The sequence below is a fragment of the Cordyceps javanica genome, chromosome 1, assembly GCF_051103115.1.
Source record: "Cordyceps javanica chromosome 1, complete sequence".
Classification (NCBI taxonomy): domain Eukaryota; kingdom Fungi; phylum Ascomycota; class Sordariomycetes; order Hypocreales; family Cordycipitaceae; genus Cordyceps; species Cordyceps javanica.
The window spans coordinates 7,959,624-7,974,693 of NC_139295.1; the positions used below are offsets into that span (position 1 = coordinate 7,959,624).

Below are 15,070 nucleotides of genomic sequence, written 5' to 3' on the forward strand. Positions count from 1 at the left end.
TACATTCCTATGTGGGAAAGTGCCCGATATCGCCAAGATGGCAGTTCACATTGCCCGCGGACACTCCGACCGGCAATGCCCTTTTCGCGTGGTCATGGTTTAACAAATTTGGGAACCGTGAAATGTACATGAACTGCGCACAGGTGACTATCGAGGCAAACTCTGGAATGAACAATCAATCTGAACTGTACTCTATCAATGAAAGGCCACCGATATTCACTGCTAATATCGGCAACGGTTGCGGTACAATAGAGGGTTTTGATCTCGCGTTCCCAGAGCCTGGGCCTGCGTGCTCTTCCTCTTCAGACAACATCGCAGCGCCTGCTGGGAAGTGTAGCCGTGATTGACAGGCTTTATATAAAAGTGAAGGATTAAATAGCTGAGTTTCATAGAACACGTGTAGAGCAAAATTAAGAAACTCGGTAGCCACCAACAGTGAAATGCCCTGCATTACTCGCCATATGAATCTAGCGATATGATCACTGCGCAGCACCACGCATCATCTAACAAGGTCCAACCGTCCGCAAGCTTTTGATAGTATTTTGGCAAACTAGTTGAGAGATCTTAACGCTCGTGCCTCAGAAACATCTCGAGGCAGTCGCAACCCCCATCGCCACTGATCTTAGTCCGTGGTCCGTGTAGTTCGTGTGCAGGCGCAAACGCCGACATAAAACTTGCTTACCCGCAAACGAGACTTTGAGCTTGGCGGACAGAGTGCTCATCGGGCGATGACACTCATGGGCCTGCGAGGGTAGCGAGAGGCAAAGGGATTGACTCTACTCAGGTACCGACTTGGTAAGCGTGCAGATGAGGTGGGATCACGAGGCTTTCGAGTGTCGGACATTGACAAGAAGAACAGTCAAATTTGAAAGTAGGCATGCAGTCGAACATGGGCGGAATGAAGCATGTGCACCCCGGCGCAAAGAAGGCCAGACGACCGACGAGCTGGAAGTTGGCTGACTGGGCAATTGAGAAAGGTGTTGAAAGCACGTCAAAGTATCGCGAAGCCAAGATAGACGCGAAACTGTATGGGTTGAGGAGTAAAGCGCGCGGCCCCTGCACAAGTAAGCGCAGAGCGCGATAAACCACGTTCCAGCTGCTGTAAGAGGGCTTCCAGCCAATGTACATAGAGGCATGGTATGTTTTCAGATCAGTGTTTCAAGGTCACACATAACCTGCTGCGTTGTTTACCTCGAAAGACGTGAAGCACCCCGGGACAACAGAGCATCAAGGCGAAGGGATTTTGACTAGTGTTTCGAACAAGAGGTCGTTTCTCTTGTATTTTATTGTTCACACCTGGTTGTGGGAAGCATTGGATGCCCTAAACAAAGTACGCTTTTCCATTGTTTCGATTCTTTTCTTTGTCTCGGTTCCCTCGACCAATTATTGCCTGTGAGCGGGCAACTATTGTCCCGCTCGTTTTGCGTGGTCTCGCGGCCCTGCGATATGGCAATGAGTTGATTGTCTCCAGGTGAGCCAGGCGGGCAAGGCAACTGCCAACCTACCACTTTGGAGCCAAGAGGAGGAGATCAGCCGAGCAGGCACTCGTCCTCCTGCAAGAATAGATCTACAAGTGACCAGTCAGGAAATCGACTAGAGTACCTAGCCGGCACGTCGGAAATGCTCGACTTTGCACAAGGTACAACACCGCGGAGCTGGCATCTCGGAGAATACATCGGTCGCGCTCATAGCGCTCGTGGAAGGCGTCTCTTTGGCCGAGTTGGTGCTCCAGTGCGTGGCCTCTCTTGTGGCGGCATGGCCAGGCTCTGTTTGTGGCATCTCGGCGGCTGTACGTCGCTGGGGTCGCTGGGGCCTCTTCGGCGTGGAGTACGGCTACGGTCGTTTAGCAGAGCACGACAAAGAAACGTTTTCCGCTGCGCAACACATCCCCTGGAAAACGCGGTTCCACTAATTGCAAGAGGAACGCTTTTTGGCTTCTTACCGCCGCCGCATGAGCAGCGTTTTTATGCTGCTTCATCATGCTTCTGGGGTCCATCACAAGGTTCCAGTAAAGCCAAGAGGAACGCTTTTCACCATCCCTGTAGTAAGCCATGAACGCCGCCACGCTAATGGCAAGGGAAAGAAGAAGTCGCGGGCGAGCTAACAATTCAGCAAGGATCCGCTCCAACTAGGTAAGCAACAACTTCATCTTGGCGGAAGTGCGTATGAACAGAGGCCTTGCAGTACTAGTGCTAAAGATTTAGAGCAGCGTGCTCCGGCGCGCTCTGCAAAGTAGGCGCTCACCACTGAACGGCTGGCGTGCAATTTCTTGCCAAAGGCTTGGTGCGGAAAAGGTACAGAGCCAAAAGCTTCCCACGCATCTGGCGCGCTTTTGAACCACTCATCCGCACAACGGAAGCTTGAGTTGGCGGCCTCTAAAGAAAGGAACAATAAGCCATTCCCCGCCTCTTTGAAATAGTTGGTCATCTGTGGCTGCCGAGAATTACAGCATCGGTGGGCACTGATGTTCATTTTGTGACCGCCTTTGTGCTGGGGGTTGCTTTCAACTGTAAAGCACTCCAGATATAACACAAGCACTGTCCCTCAATTGCCTTTCTGAAACAGCATGCGCAAAACCCAGCTTACTTTATTTTGATTTTTGCGCAAGTAGCTAGCTGATCATGCAAACCGCAACGTGGGAGTCTCACTGCCAGCAGCCTCATACTTCCAAGGTTGACGCGACTTAGTTTGCAAGCTTCTCAAATTTGACCCAGTTGTCATCGCTATAGCTAGATATTATCTACTTTTAGTGGACCCCGCCCGTAGTGCGGGCGTGCGTGCTTGCGGCCATTTCCCGGGCTTTCCCAGTAAGCATCAGCAGCCTCTGCAATTCCTGCTTGATCGGCCATTTCACTCGGGGTGGAGGAATATGTCCTCAGGAGCTTCCGCGGAGAACACGATCTCCTGTTTCGCTTCATCAGCAACGATTACTTGATATTGACTGTCCCTCAGCGACTGGTCGTCGGAGACCAATACCCATTACCGTCGGCTCCGGCTACCTTCAAGTTCGTGGGTATCCGCCTTGACCGCGACAAGGAGAGGAGCGAAAGAAGTGCAAAAAGGAAACGTTCGCCGTTGCCCGGCGAATCGTGGTTTGAGATGAGCCATCGAATGGGTTCGTGGAACCTGGGTGGGTGGTAACTGCGCAGCTTCCACCAGCGTGACAGTAGCGTGACATGTTCGGCGAACAGCACGCGTAGCTCGAACGTCATTTTGAAGCCATGCGCTTCTGAATTATCATCAATGTAGTATAGATCCCGAAGAACGTATAGTGAGATTGCAGCTGGCTCATACATCTGGCGCGACGCCCTACGAGATAGCCCAGGTTAACCATCGTCCCGTTGCTTTAGTCTTGTACAGTACGGTACTTGGAGTACCTCCTTTGACCGTTCCGCAGATTTGGCGCAAAAATGAGAATGGATTTCAGCCCAACATAGCCCTTGTTCTTCCTTCCATGTAACAAGCCATCAGTCTTCCGATGCTGTAAAACTCCTTCTATTATTCTTCACGAGAAGCCTGGCTCGGGCTTGCTGCTTGTGTTGTTTGCTAGGCTTAGGAGCTGCCTGCCCATGCTTTGCGCAGAGGTTCAATCAAACTGGAAAACGAATATTGCCTTGCCATCCATGACCGTTCGTTTTAGCACCACATCCTGCAAGATCCATTCATCAAACGTCGCATCTGTGGGTTCCGCCACGGCATCCTCCTGTGCTACAGAGATCGGCTCTGATGCTTGGTCCAAACGCGTCAATGCAGGATGGGCACTGGGTTGACCTCGTGATTTATTTTTGCTCGGCTCGGCGCGGATTTTGCGGCGCTTGTGGGATGCCTGCTCTTCGTCACTAGATAGGCTGTCGCTATTGGCTTCTGATTCGTCACCTGGCGCAGGGCAGTATTCAGGATCATCTAATGCACCATGCAGGCTACCCACTTCAAGCTGCTCGGTACCGTGGTTCGTCAATGACTCCCGTGACCTCTTGTTCCGCGCCCGAAGGGACGTCTGGCTCGTGGGCGGCTCCTCATCACATGTGTACTCCCGTTCGCCTGAATCGTCGACAGCTTTCTCTGGTGGTTCTGTCCCGGTGCAAACTAGGTCGTCAATCTCGTCCTAATCATTACCAGAAGCTGACATGGAAGTACAGCTTGTTTGCGTGGAAACTGTGTCCCAGACTTGCGATTCAGACGATAGACTATTCAATCGCGACAACGCACCGGTTGAGGTTGTGGGATACCGAATTTGAGAGATCGATGGTGGAGATTCTGTTGGGCAGTCCGCCGGCTCAACGAACGAAAAACCGGCGCTGTGATTTATTTTCCCACGGCCGAGTAGCGTAGAAGAATGCCGTCCGTGGGTTGACTCGCGCTCATCCTCCGAGTTTGATGTTTGCTCGCCATTACCAACTACAATTTGAAACGTTAGCGGCGCTCAGGCTCGATCAGCGATTGCATTCACGCCACGAGAAAACTTACAAATGCTGATCGACCGACTCCACGCCGCCCGAACACGAACTTTTCAACGAGAGCCCAGCGCCGACCGTTGGCCGCCAGCACCCTAAGTAATAGAATTTGTATCACTATGGAATCAGCGTCTCTTTGAGCAAGTCTACACGGGCGCACATGCGTGCCTCATTTGCGTCACTCGAGAGAAGCCAAAAGATGAAGACGATAGAAGGACATCACAGCATAAAGTCGGCGGCGCCTTTTTTCGAGGCGAATCAAATTTTGCAAGCATCTCCTGCCATGGTGTGGAAGCGCGAGGGCCGCTCCCCCGTGCAGAGCCAGGTGACTCGTTTGTGGGACACCATACGAAAATGATCCTCACGGCTGTCTGCTTGCGAGTGTGCGAAGCAAAGCTATAGTTTGGCGACTGACGGCTGCCGCCAAGCCCCTACATACACCAGCAGGTCTGCTTGACTACTGCAGTCATAGCAACCCTGCGCAAGTCAAATTCGCCTTCTGTTCGAAGACCTTCTTCCATGGCGGGCTCGTGGGCGGGGTGCAGGTTGACTTTTTGGGCCTGGTGGAAGCTGCGCTCGCCAAGCTGCCGCGCCGTTCGCTCGGTATTTTGTATTCTGTTCGTCGAGATGGTTTTCTGCGTGTTGTTTCTGCCTATAGTACTCCTCCACTAAATCCGGGGCGACTTTTCTCATTTTCGATGCTGGCTCTAGTGTGTTCGACTCCTCGTCGAAACCCGTCCACTGCGTTTCGTATTTCTTATCCTCCGTTTCGTCAAGGATCTTCAGTGGCTGGTACAATCTGTTCTTAGGCTTAGGTCGGCCAATGTCCTTCCACAACTGAAGAAGGCCCTTCTGGTTATTAAGTTGCACATCTCTCTCGTCGACGAACTCGATCTTTTCTGATCCGACACGCATCAGTCTCAAAGACAGAATGCCCTGTTTCACCCACTTGTAACCTTTGTACTCCCATTCTCGGCCATCGTAGTGGATCTCCATCCTTGACATATATTTGTCTGCTCTCGATTGCTTGCTCGGCGACAATTTATGCTGGTTTACACAAGCAAGCGTGTTGGCGCCGCTTGGCAGAGCTGGTACGCTCGACGATTCCGCCTCGTTCGAAAATGCTGATCCAATTGGCGAAGCAGATCTCTTCGTTTTCGTAGAACGTTTTGGCAATCGTGCGCCTTCATTCGGCAGTATCTGTTCGTTTGCTGTGTTTGGATCGGGGCTGGCTGTGATATCGCTGTAGAAGGTTAGCGGAGCGTGTGTGGAGGCAACCAAGGCGATCGTACGCTACAACCATCACAGCCTCGGGAGCTCGCCCTCTTTGTGACGGCGGCGGGTTCAGCAGGTGAGCCAGAGCCAACATGCTGGCGACCAAAGTATTCAATACCGGCAGCTACTGTACTGTAAGTTGGAAGACAATTGAGATGTAGCACTCACAAACTTTTGCGCAGAAACGAGTCAATCAGGAATTACTCACGCGAAGCTGGCGCTAACTTCAGGTGGAGCGCACACCAGAAGCACCCACTTGCCGTTCTAGGGACCAGAAAGCCGACGTTCATGCCTGGGTGGGATCACAGCTGGTGTTCGGTGAGTAGCTGTGAGCCAAGGGTCAGTGGAAAACAACTGCCCACGGTCGAGATAAGTAGTCGGGTTTCGCAGTATGCGCGGCAGAAAGACTCCCCTGGTACCGGTCCGGCACTACGGACGCAGCCGAATCCATGAGTTGATGGGGGGGAGAAGCCACTGCTCATGCCGAGAGCACAGCCAAAAAAAGGCTGGTCGTCTGGAGAGTGGAACCGCAGCGGCTGTCGGTAGTTTGCGCAGCGGAAAGCCACTGCTGATGCCAGTCCAGCACAAAGGACTCGGTCCATGGTCTGTTGGAGAGGCGGAAGACATTGAAGAGGGTGAATCAAGCCACTACTAGCACTAACAGACGGAGAGCTGCTAGCTACTGCTCACGTTCTCACGTAGGGTGCGCTTCGAATGTAGGGAACAAATTTGAGAACCCACGCACGCAGCCAAGCCGTTGTGCGGACGAGAAATTCTTCAATATGCGACGACTCGATAATGGATACATACCGTCGCGGCTTTGTCACAATGGTCTCGAAAATCGGCAATGAACAGGAAGGCACAGCAAGCACGAATATCATGTCAACTGAAGCGCGGCAGATTTCTGAAGAAAGATAACTCGTGAGACTCCCCTCCACTACGGCGCCAAAAGTTGATCCTAGAGCACGAAAACCCGAGGAGAGGCAATTTACGCTTCGCGCGTTATCAGCGCATCTTTAAGCTAGTCTCGGCTTAGTACTGGCACTGCTCAAGAATGGGTACAGCTTGAAAGCCGTCAGCCGCATAAGTCAAAACAAGATGTGCCAAAGCACCGACAAACGCAAAGCCATGCATTGCAAATTATTCGTGCCATTGCGTAGCGTGTTGAAGTCGGACGTCAGTATTTAGCTCACGACACCATGTCTCTGGGGTATATGACCGAATCAAGCTTCCGCGACGGCGAGAAACCTGCTCGAGATTATCAAAAAGACATACAATGAAACAACCGATCGTGCATACAGTACAGAAAAGAGACAGGACAAGGGACAATGTTGTCAGATCAACGATGGGCCTGATGAAGCGGTCGAATAGAATAAGCCGGCTTTATGACGCAGATATTTACGTCCTTGTGCGATGGAAAAATAGGCATTACGTGTATTGCTCTACAGAGGAGCAAAGCTTCCCACCGGCTGCTGGAACTCTGGTGAGAACATAAATATTTGTCTTCCGCGAGACAAGGGGGCTGACTGCATCGGTAGCACAAAGTATATCCCCCAGTAGTAAAGAAACGACCGGCAGACTTCGTAGAGAAAGAAAGGAGTAAACAGGAAAACAAGTCTGTAGTATCAAAGTAATAGTCTTAGGCCAGGAATTCATTGTTGATACATCAATGAATTGCAATGTCATAGTTGAGAGTATATTTTCAAGTCCACCTATGACTGACACTCGCGCTCGATTGAGAAGTTGAGAACGAGTTAGTCGTTCAAACACGTTGTTGTGGCCGCAGTATGTACTATTTTATGGCGACAAATGTCATACTACTTCGATTCTTTGCTCAAGTAGTCACCAGTGGGATCAAGTAAATCAGTACCAACTTTTGTGTAAACATCTACCTACACAGCTGCTAGGTGCCATATCTACGAAGAGAACCACTTCCTTGACCAGCCTGCTAGTGCCGAATGCCCAGGCTCCTCGAACTCGTGGGTTGGTCCCACTGACCTCAACTGGACGAACTTTGCTGATGCACTGCCTCAGTTTCCTGGAGCTCAGTGAGCCTCCCCGATCTAGACGAAGCTTCCCTGAGCTAGACGAAGCTTCCCTGAGCCACACGGAGCCTCACTGAGCTAGACGAAGCTTCCCTGAGCCACACGGAGCCTCACTGAGCCACACGAATCATCCCGGAGCTACCCCGAGCCGATTTAAGCAGACTGAGTATTCCTCATTAGGCTATTATCAACAGATCCCACCATAGAGGTTGAACCTCGTTCAAAAAGCGCCGACTATTGACCCCGATGCTGCGGATAGGTACAGTGCTGCGTGCATCCTTTCTGTGCGACAAGACGATTGCTTAGAGCAGCCACTTTTGCCGCTGCACTCGCTGTAGGGGTAAGGCGCACAAGGCTCCGCTAGGAAAAAGATATTCATGCTAAGCAATTACTTCCCGCTGATCACGCGCTGACGCATTGAGTGGGCGATCACTGCAACTTGCATGACCACTGTCTGGTTCATCAGCTCGCCAACAACTAGTATTCTCCAATACCCCCCGCACTGCAATACACAGCCAAAAAAGGACGATTCATAGCAATGGAACACCAACTCGATATGTTAGGTACGGTACAGTACCTGCAGTGTCAGCGGCCAAAAATAGCGAGTGACCCTCCACACCTTACTACTAAAACTAACTAAAAGTCACCCGCCCCATTACTGTATCAATCCGCACCCTTCGAGACTCAAATGTAATTGCCCCGCAGGCTTCACAAAAATAGAAGAGAAAAGAATGGGCGTAGTTTTGTGGGACGGGTATTTAGTAATGTCCCTAACTTTACCCATCAATCCATTTTCCCTCCCGAAAGGGCCTTGACACTACATGACCTACAGATCATAACGCTTTTCTACTCACCTGAAGCCCCACGGTGCATTCTCCCCAGCACCCACAAGCCTCATTTGAGAATTAGTGAACCTCCCTGCAAATTGTGCCACAATAGAACAGCGGCAAGCAAGGTGCAGCCCACCTGCAGTCTGTGGCAACAAGTATTTGACCCCTACCACGTATATCTCGCAACATAAAGCTAGTCTAAATTGGAAGTCAAAACACTGCTGCTTTAGACAAGGTAAGAGACCCACTGTGAATCCACTGTAATCTCGCAAGGTCAGGACAATGCAGAAGATAACAAAAGCAGCGGCGTATTAGCTCCTATTTGGGCTAGTTACAAATAGATACGGTCGAATACTGCCACCCGCTGCCTGCCTGGCCACCTCCTAGCTGGTCACCAAAACTTTTCCACTGAAGCGACACCAGGTGATCATTGTGTGTCAGCTGCCGCCGATTTGAGGGGCGACCTTCCCCCCCAGAACATTGCTGCAGTGGGCTAGTGCGCCCTGTGAACGGAGTGGGAGAATCATGAGCGAGTGTCCAAATGCTTTTGACGCGGTCGAGTCACTTTGTTTGCGAATCAGGAAGCTTCTCTTTTCATTGATAAAGATGAAAGAGGCACACCCTCCGGAGATCCGCAGAGGCTTTATGAAGCTACTTGAACAAGCTTCCATGAAGCCATCGACCAAATACAGTACATTGGTAAGCCTGTCATGGTTGGAAATGCGTCTTGATGCAGCAATAATCATATGGAATACCGCAACCAAAACCTTCCTTGTAAAGTACCCATATACCTTTTTTGTTTCCGACAATCTTGTCTAATGCAGTACCTGCATTCCAACGGCCCGCCTCGGTCTCCAGCCGATCATTCCACCGTCTCGGTGTCTTAACCAGTTTCCCTAGTTCCTCACGCAAAGGCTAACGTGCGAGAATAGTGAACAGAGCAAAACGAGGTCACGCATCTTGCCTTTTCTGCGCAGTCGTGTTCAAGACAGGGCACAAGGCTCATTGCTGTACCAGTGTTCATACACCGGGATGTCGTACGTCAAAGATAAGAAGTGGTAATATATAGCTGATCATGCCTGAACATCCTATCAGAACTCGTAAAGCATCTGCGAAATATTGCTCTCACCAATGTCCGATCCTCCATATTTTACCCACAGTTAGGGCATTTGACCTTCTTCCCGCCTTTTTCGAGAACACCTGAGCCGCCGCAGATGTTACAGTCTTTGTCAGGCATTCTGCTTGTTCTTAATATGTAAGAGAAAAAAGCACGCCTGCGTTTTACTACATGACGTGGAAGTTGTCACGGGAGAATAAATTGGAGCTTTGTCAGATGGGCCGATAGGCTCCGCTTTATTTGGACTTGCAGTCATCGACGGAAGACGGATTAAACTAATGCCGATCAGATGGAACTATTCCAAGGCGTCCGTCCTCCCTCCTTCCATTTACTCTCTATTTCTCTACTTTTATGCAGCATGTCTGCCGGTATCGCGGGCGATACGAAGTGGTCGTGTTCGTGCAATGCTTTCTTTGAATCTGAATACGCGTTAGATGGCCATATTCAAGAGCGACATGTCAGTAGACTATGACTTCCCTCAAAGCCCGTCGAGATTGTGACCGTTCTCCAGAGGAATCGACAAGCCTTACTTTCTCTTCTCGAAACGTCTCCAGCTCACTCCAGATCAGAAGACATTGGCAATATCACAGACAATCACGACGACGGCGCAATAGCAAAACACACTGGCCCGAGAGGATATCACTGTCCAAATTTTAGTTGCTCGTATGCAACCAAGAAGTGGGCGATGCTTCGGAGACATTTCGCGCGACGTTAGATCCGTATTCTCCATTGCGTAACTGCTGCTAACACTCTTCCAGACATCCACTGCGACGAAATATGCGTGTACTGTCATTTCCCGGCCAAGACGGTGAGCGAGTTCCTTAGTCATTATCATCAACACGAATATGTCGATGGCACAGCGAAAAGCACATATATGAGTGACAGGCGGCGAGAATTGAGGGAGCTTGTTGCTGCGGACCTGGCCGCTGCACCGGCAAAGAATAACGTAAAGGGAGCACAGACCAAAGCAACCTTCGATACGGACCCTGCAGCTGCGATGGCAACAGACAAATTGGTCCGGTACGGAAATGGCAGGAAAAGAACACAAGCCGAGGCTGGATTTAACTCGGAGTCAACAAGCACACAACATGGCGAGATGCAAGAAATCGTGCCGATTGCCCCAGATGACGTTGGCTCTGCTCAAGTTCGTCTTGACACGATGCAGCAGCCAGCTATACAGCAAGGACCTTTAATTGATCCTACCGTACCTTTGAATATGGATGATCGCTCTGACAGGCTGCATGGGCTTGACTATCCACCCATTTGGGGGATCATAAACTACCCTTATCAAGTGTTTCCACTAGACAGCTTGCAGAATAGAACAGGTTGAAAATATTACGCATGGCTAATCTAGGAATTCAAAATTCATTCTAATTCCGCTCTCCTTTTCTATGTCCTCTACCATATCCCTCAGCTGATGAGGAAGCTGCATTTTGTCACGAGGTACCAAGCGAGGTGGGAAAAATCCATCTGCGATCATTTTTGCCTCTATAATTTCGAAAGCAATCCGAGCGTCAGCAATAACCCTACAGAAACATTAGAAGACTGAGCGCCATGAAAACAGTCTTACTTACAAGGTGCCACTGTCGAATTCGCGCTCTATGGGCTTGCAGCCTGCTTCAACAAGGCTTGATCGCGCAAGTTCATGCAAAGGCTCTTTGACCTCCCCTTTATCCTCCAAAACAGGCAGAGAGTGTTTATGAGAGTCTTTCCAGTACTTCACCCGTGACCTCTTTGCCCATATATGTACCATTAGAGGATAAATAGGTTGTTCAGCCTCCGTCAGATCGGTTCGTTCGCCCCCCGGCAGAAAACAGAAGATACGTCCAGGCTTCATTCTGTAGGGCATGGAATGGCCGAAGACAAACCCTTTGACGACAGGGTTAATACGCTGAAGAAAGCTTAGCAAAATAAGGTAGAGTATATTGCATTTCAACTGACCTTGTGCAAGACAACGTAACGTAGAAACTCTATGCCAGAGACGTTCGAGAATTCCATGTCTGCCAGGCGCTGACCTGCCTCGCAGTCCTGCAAGTCGAAGAAACCATCTCGGTCAAGAGACTTCTTTACGGACTCAGGTGAGAAATCTGTCGATGTCATACGTTCGTATCTAGTGAAGCAAAACATCTGAGGGAGTTTTGTTCCAAACCAACGACACTGGACATTGGCCATTGGTGGATTGGAAAAATGTTTATCCGGGGATTGCTTCCAGAAGTTATCAGTGCCCTCAAGACAGTTAGTTGCTTTGAGGGCAGCAGCACACTGATACCTTGGATGGTGAGGGGCTGACCCTGCACATTAGTGGATGAGGGTAGCAGCATACTGATACCTCGGATGGTGGCGCACTAATCCCTGGAGCATACTGGGGAAGACACATTGGTGCATGACGGTAGCAGTACACTGATACCTTGGAGCCTGCAATATTTGGCTGTGCGCTGCTGTCCAGAGGTATCAGTGTGCTGCTACTGACAGGGGATGAGGATCACTGAGACAGATTGAGGGATCATGGATGCGAACCCACCCTTGTCTTTACAAGCATCTTGTTTCATTGTCGACATTCCTAGCCTCAGCGACGAGCGGCTCAGGTCCTGCTCACACGACTATAATGCGTGCTCCAGTGGTTCAGAGCGTAAGCCAACTCAGCTGAACTATATCTGCGGGTCTCAGGTAGACAGTTGCAGCTACACTATCGCGGGAGCTCTTGAGGGTTGCAGGAACGTTGGCCCTTACCGCCGTTGGCAGGTTGATACCGCGCGGTCTCAGAACCAGTAATATCGGCCTGAAGTTCACCTATGCACCAGCAAGCATTTGTGCTAAGGCCGCGGTAGCCACACCGTCGCATGTGTTGTGACATATCACAACAGTTTGCATGCAGATTGCATTAGCAAGTATACGTCTTGCAGCCGGCTGCCACTGCCATATGTTTGGCAGCCAGCTATGAAGTAGTTAACCGAAGTTCACTATCAACCTTCTGCAAATATACTTGGACTACTCCTGTCCCGTTATAAAAGCTGCCTTTCCCCGGTATCCGCTCCTGTGCTTCGACCAACTCACAGATCCGGAACTTCGCAAATTTCTTCATCATTATCAGTCTATCAATCATACCCAGTCATTGTTACCTGCCTCCCGGCTCTCCTATTGTACCAAATTCATTACACCAATTGAAGGCTCTTAACATGAACGCAACACATGACACAAGCAATTCACACGCCTGGCCTCCATCAATGCCAAAACCCCTCTCCATAGCGGGTATTCCCATTCCAGGTGTTTTCAATTCGGCAATGCCGCAACTTCTTGCTTGGTGCATTAACAGCTACGGCCCGCTCATGCTCGCCTTTGGATTTATTGCGATTTTGAAGTCGTACGCTTGTCAGGCTTGGGGATGGTTCCTTGCGTACTTCAGTTAGTATCAACACCCATTTGCGTCGATCAAGCTTCTAACATGTCCTAGCTACGACAGTTCACGTGGAAGACAAGGATGAGATGCATGATATGCTCATGGCATGGGTTTCTTCTCATGGACTTAACGAGGCAGCAAGATCAAGAATTGCTCGCGTGGGTGTTAAATGGGCCAACCAAGAGAACGATTGCGGCCCTGTCAAAAAGCCTATCTCCCTTTCACCGTGGAAAGGTAGTTTTCCGTTCATATTCGAAAATCACTTTCTCTACTATCATACTGAAACAGTTGTCACTGGTCTCTCTCGGAAAGAGATAGTGTCCATCAGTTGCGTTGGTAGATCTGGCCGCGTTCTGGACAAGCTTATGGAACAGTGTCGACGCGAATACCTGAAGAAGAATCAGGGCAATATTACCATTTTTGAGAATCGCGGTGATTTCTGGAAGAAAAGGACAACAAAGGCAATACGGCCTCTCTCTACTGTTATTATCCCGGAATACCAGAAGCAAGTATTGGTCAGCGATGTACAAGAATTCATCAACTCGGATACCCGAGAATGGTACCGTCAGAAAGGGCTCCCATATCGGCGCGGCTATCTTTTTTATGGACCACCTGGCACCGGCAAATCGAGCCTTAGCTCTGCGATCGCAGGCGAGTTTGGTATGGATATATACATCGTCAATGTTCCAGGGGTCGACGATCAAACCCTTGCACAATTGTTCAATGAGCTTCCAGACAAGTGTGTTGTCTTGCTAGAGGACATAGATGCTGTGGGAACTGATCGGTCAGCAAGTGAGGAGCAAAAGAAAGAACGAAAACAACCAGTGTCGTTGTCAGGACTCTTGAATACGCTGGATGGTGTCGCTTCTCAAGAAGGCCGGCTTCTGATCATGACAACAAATTACAAAGACCTCTTGGACGACGCGCTTACCAGAGAAGGTCGCATTGACTTGAAAATCGAAGTCAACTTGGCGGACTTCACCACGACGGCAAAGTTGTTCAAGTTGATGTACGAACCTGTTGCCGGAGACAAGCCTTTGGCTAGTGGCCAGGCTCATGCGTTAGCACAATGTGCCACAGACTTTGCCGCTCTTGTTCCGGAGTTCCAGTTCAGCAGTGCGCAGATTACGTCGTACCTGTTGCAATACCGTACCTCCCCAGCCGCAGCACTGGAAAACGCCATGGGATGGGTTACACGAATCCTGCGTGAACGAGCAGACAAGTACTCAAAAGTACGTTCGAGGCCGTCGTCGAGGTCTCGGCCAGTGGCCTTTCCGGGAGTGGTAGCAGAAAGTGATGAGGAAGGAGTTAGGGGAAGAAGCCAGAGGCCAAAAGCTTGTCTCCGCAGAACCCAAAACTCGTACAATTTATCTCTCGCTAGATGGTAAGCAAATCTATCAAGTACGCTGCTTCCAGCCCGTCATGTATGTTAACTAGACGTAGTGTCTCCCCACCTCCGCTACTACGGGCGCAGAGTGATACTTCTCTGGATGCTACACCGTTTGGTACAGGAAGCACATCTTCCCATTCAGCTGCCGGAGGCATGGCAGACTGTAGCGAATGTCTTGCCACTATTCATCCGAGAATTCGAGTTGCTAATAACGAAGACGACAGCTCCACGGATATCTCTGAGGGATCCAGCGACGGCCTTTTCATGATCCCGCTAAAGACCAAAGCTCAGCCAATGGGGTCGCAACCGCTTCTGCTCCCAGATCCAACAAGCAACGATCCTTGCCCTAAACACGATGGCCTACCCCAAACTTGATCCGAATAAGTTCTTCGACCTTGCGTTGTTAAGTGAATTGCTGCAGATGGTGTTGACGCGGAAGAGGAGATGCCGATCAACATGGTCAGAGGAAATGCTTATCTGGAATGCAGGACTGGTCAACTGGCAACTAGTTTGCAAACTGGCCTAGTATTGCATTTCATTAATTCACTCACTCCTTACATAT

The 15,070-nt window shown here is 50.1% G+C and overlaps 2 protein-coding genes across 2 annotated transcripts; one reads left to right on the plus strand and one right to left on the minus strand.

The window, feature by feature from the left end:
- Positions 1-3,586: 3,586 nt before the first annotated feature.
- On the minus strand, positions 3,587-5,823 carry V2A60_002432 (chromo domain-containing protein; the record flags this gene model as incomplete). Its single annotated transcript, XM_083253783.1, has 4 exons — positions 3,587-4,086; positions 4,894-5,069; positions 5,116-5,697; positions 5,747-5,823. The coding sequence occupies 4 exons, from the start codon at positions 5,821-5,823 to the stop codon at positions 3,587-3,589; spliced, it is 1,335 nt and encodes a 444-aa protein (XP_083109909.1).
- Positions 5,824-13,002: 7,179 nt separating this feature from the next.
- V2A60_002433 (BCS1 and AAA domain-containing protein) lies at positions 13,003-14,750 on the plus strand (the record flags this gene model as incomplete). The annotated part of the gene is made up of 4 exons (XM_083253784.1): positions 13,003-13,123; positions 13,173-13,352; positions 13,407-14,350; positions 14,733-14,750. The coding sequence occupies 4 exons, from the start codon at positions 13,003-13,005 to the stop codon at positions 14,748-14,750; spliced, it is 1,263 nt and encodes a 420-aa protein (XP_083109910.1).
- Between the last annotated feature and the right edge of the window lie 320 nt (positions 14,751-15,070).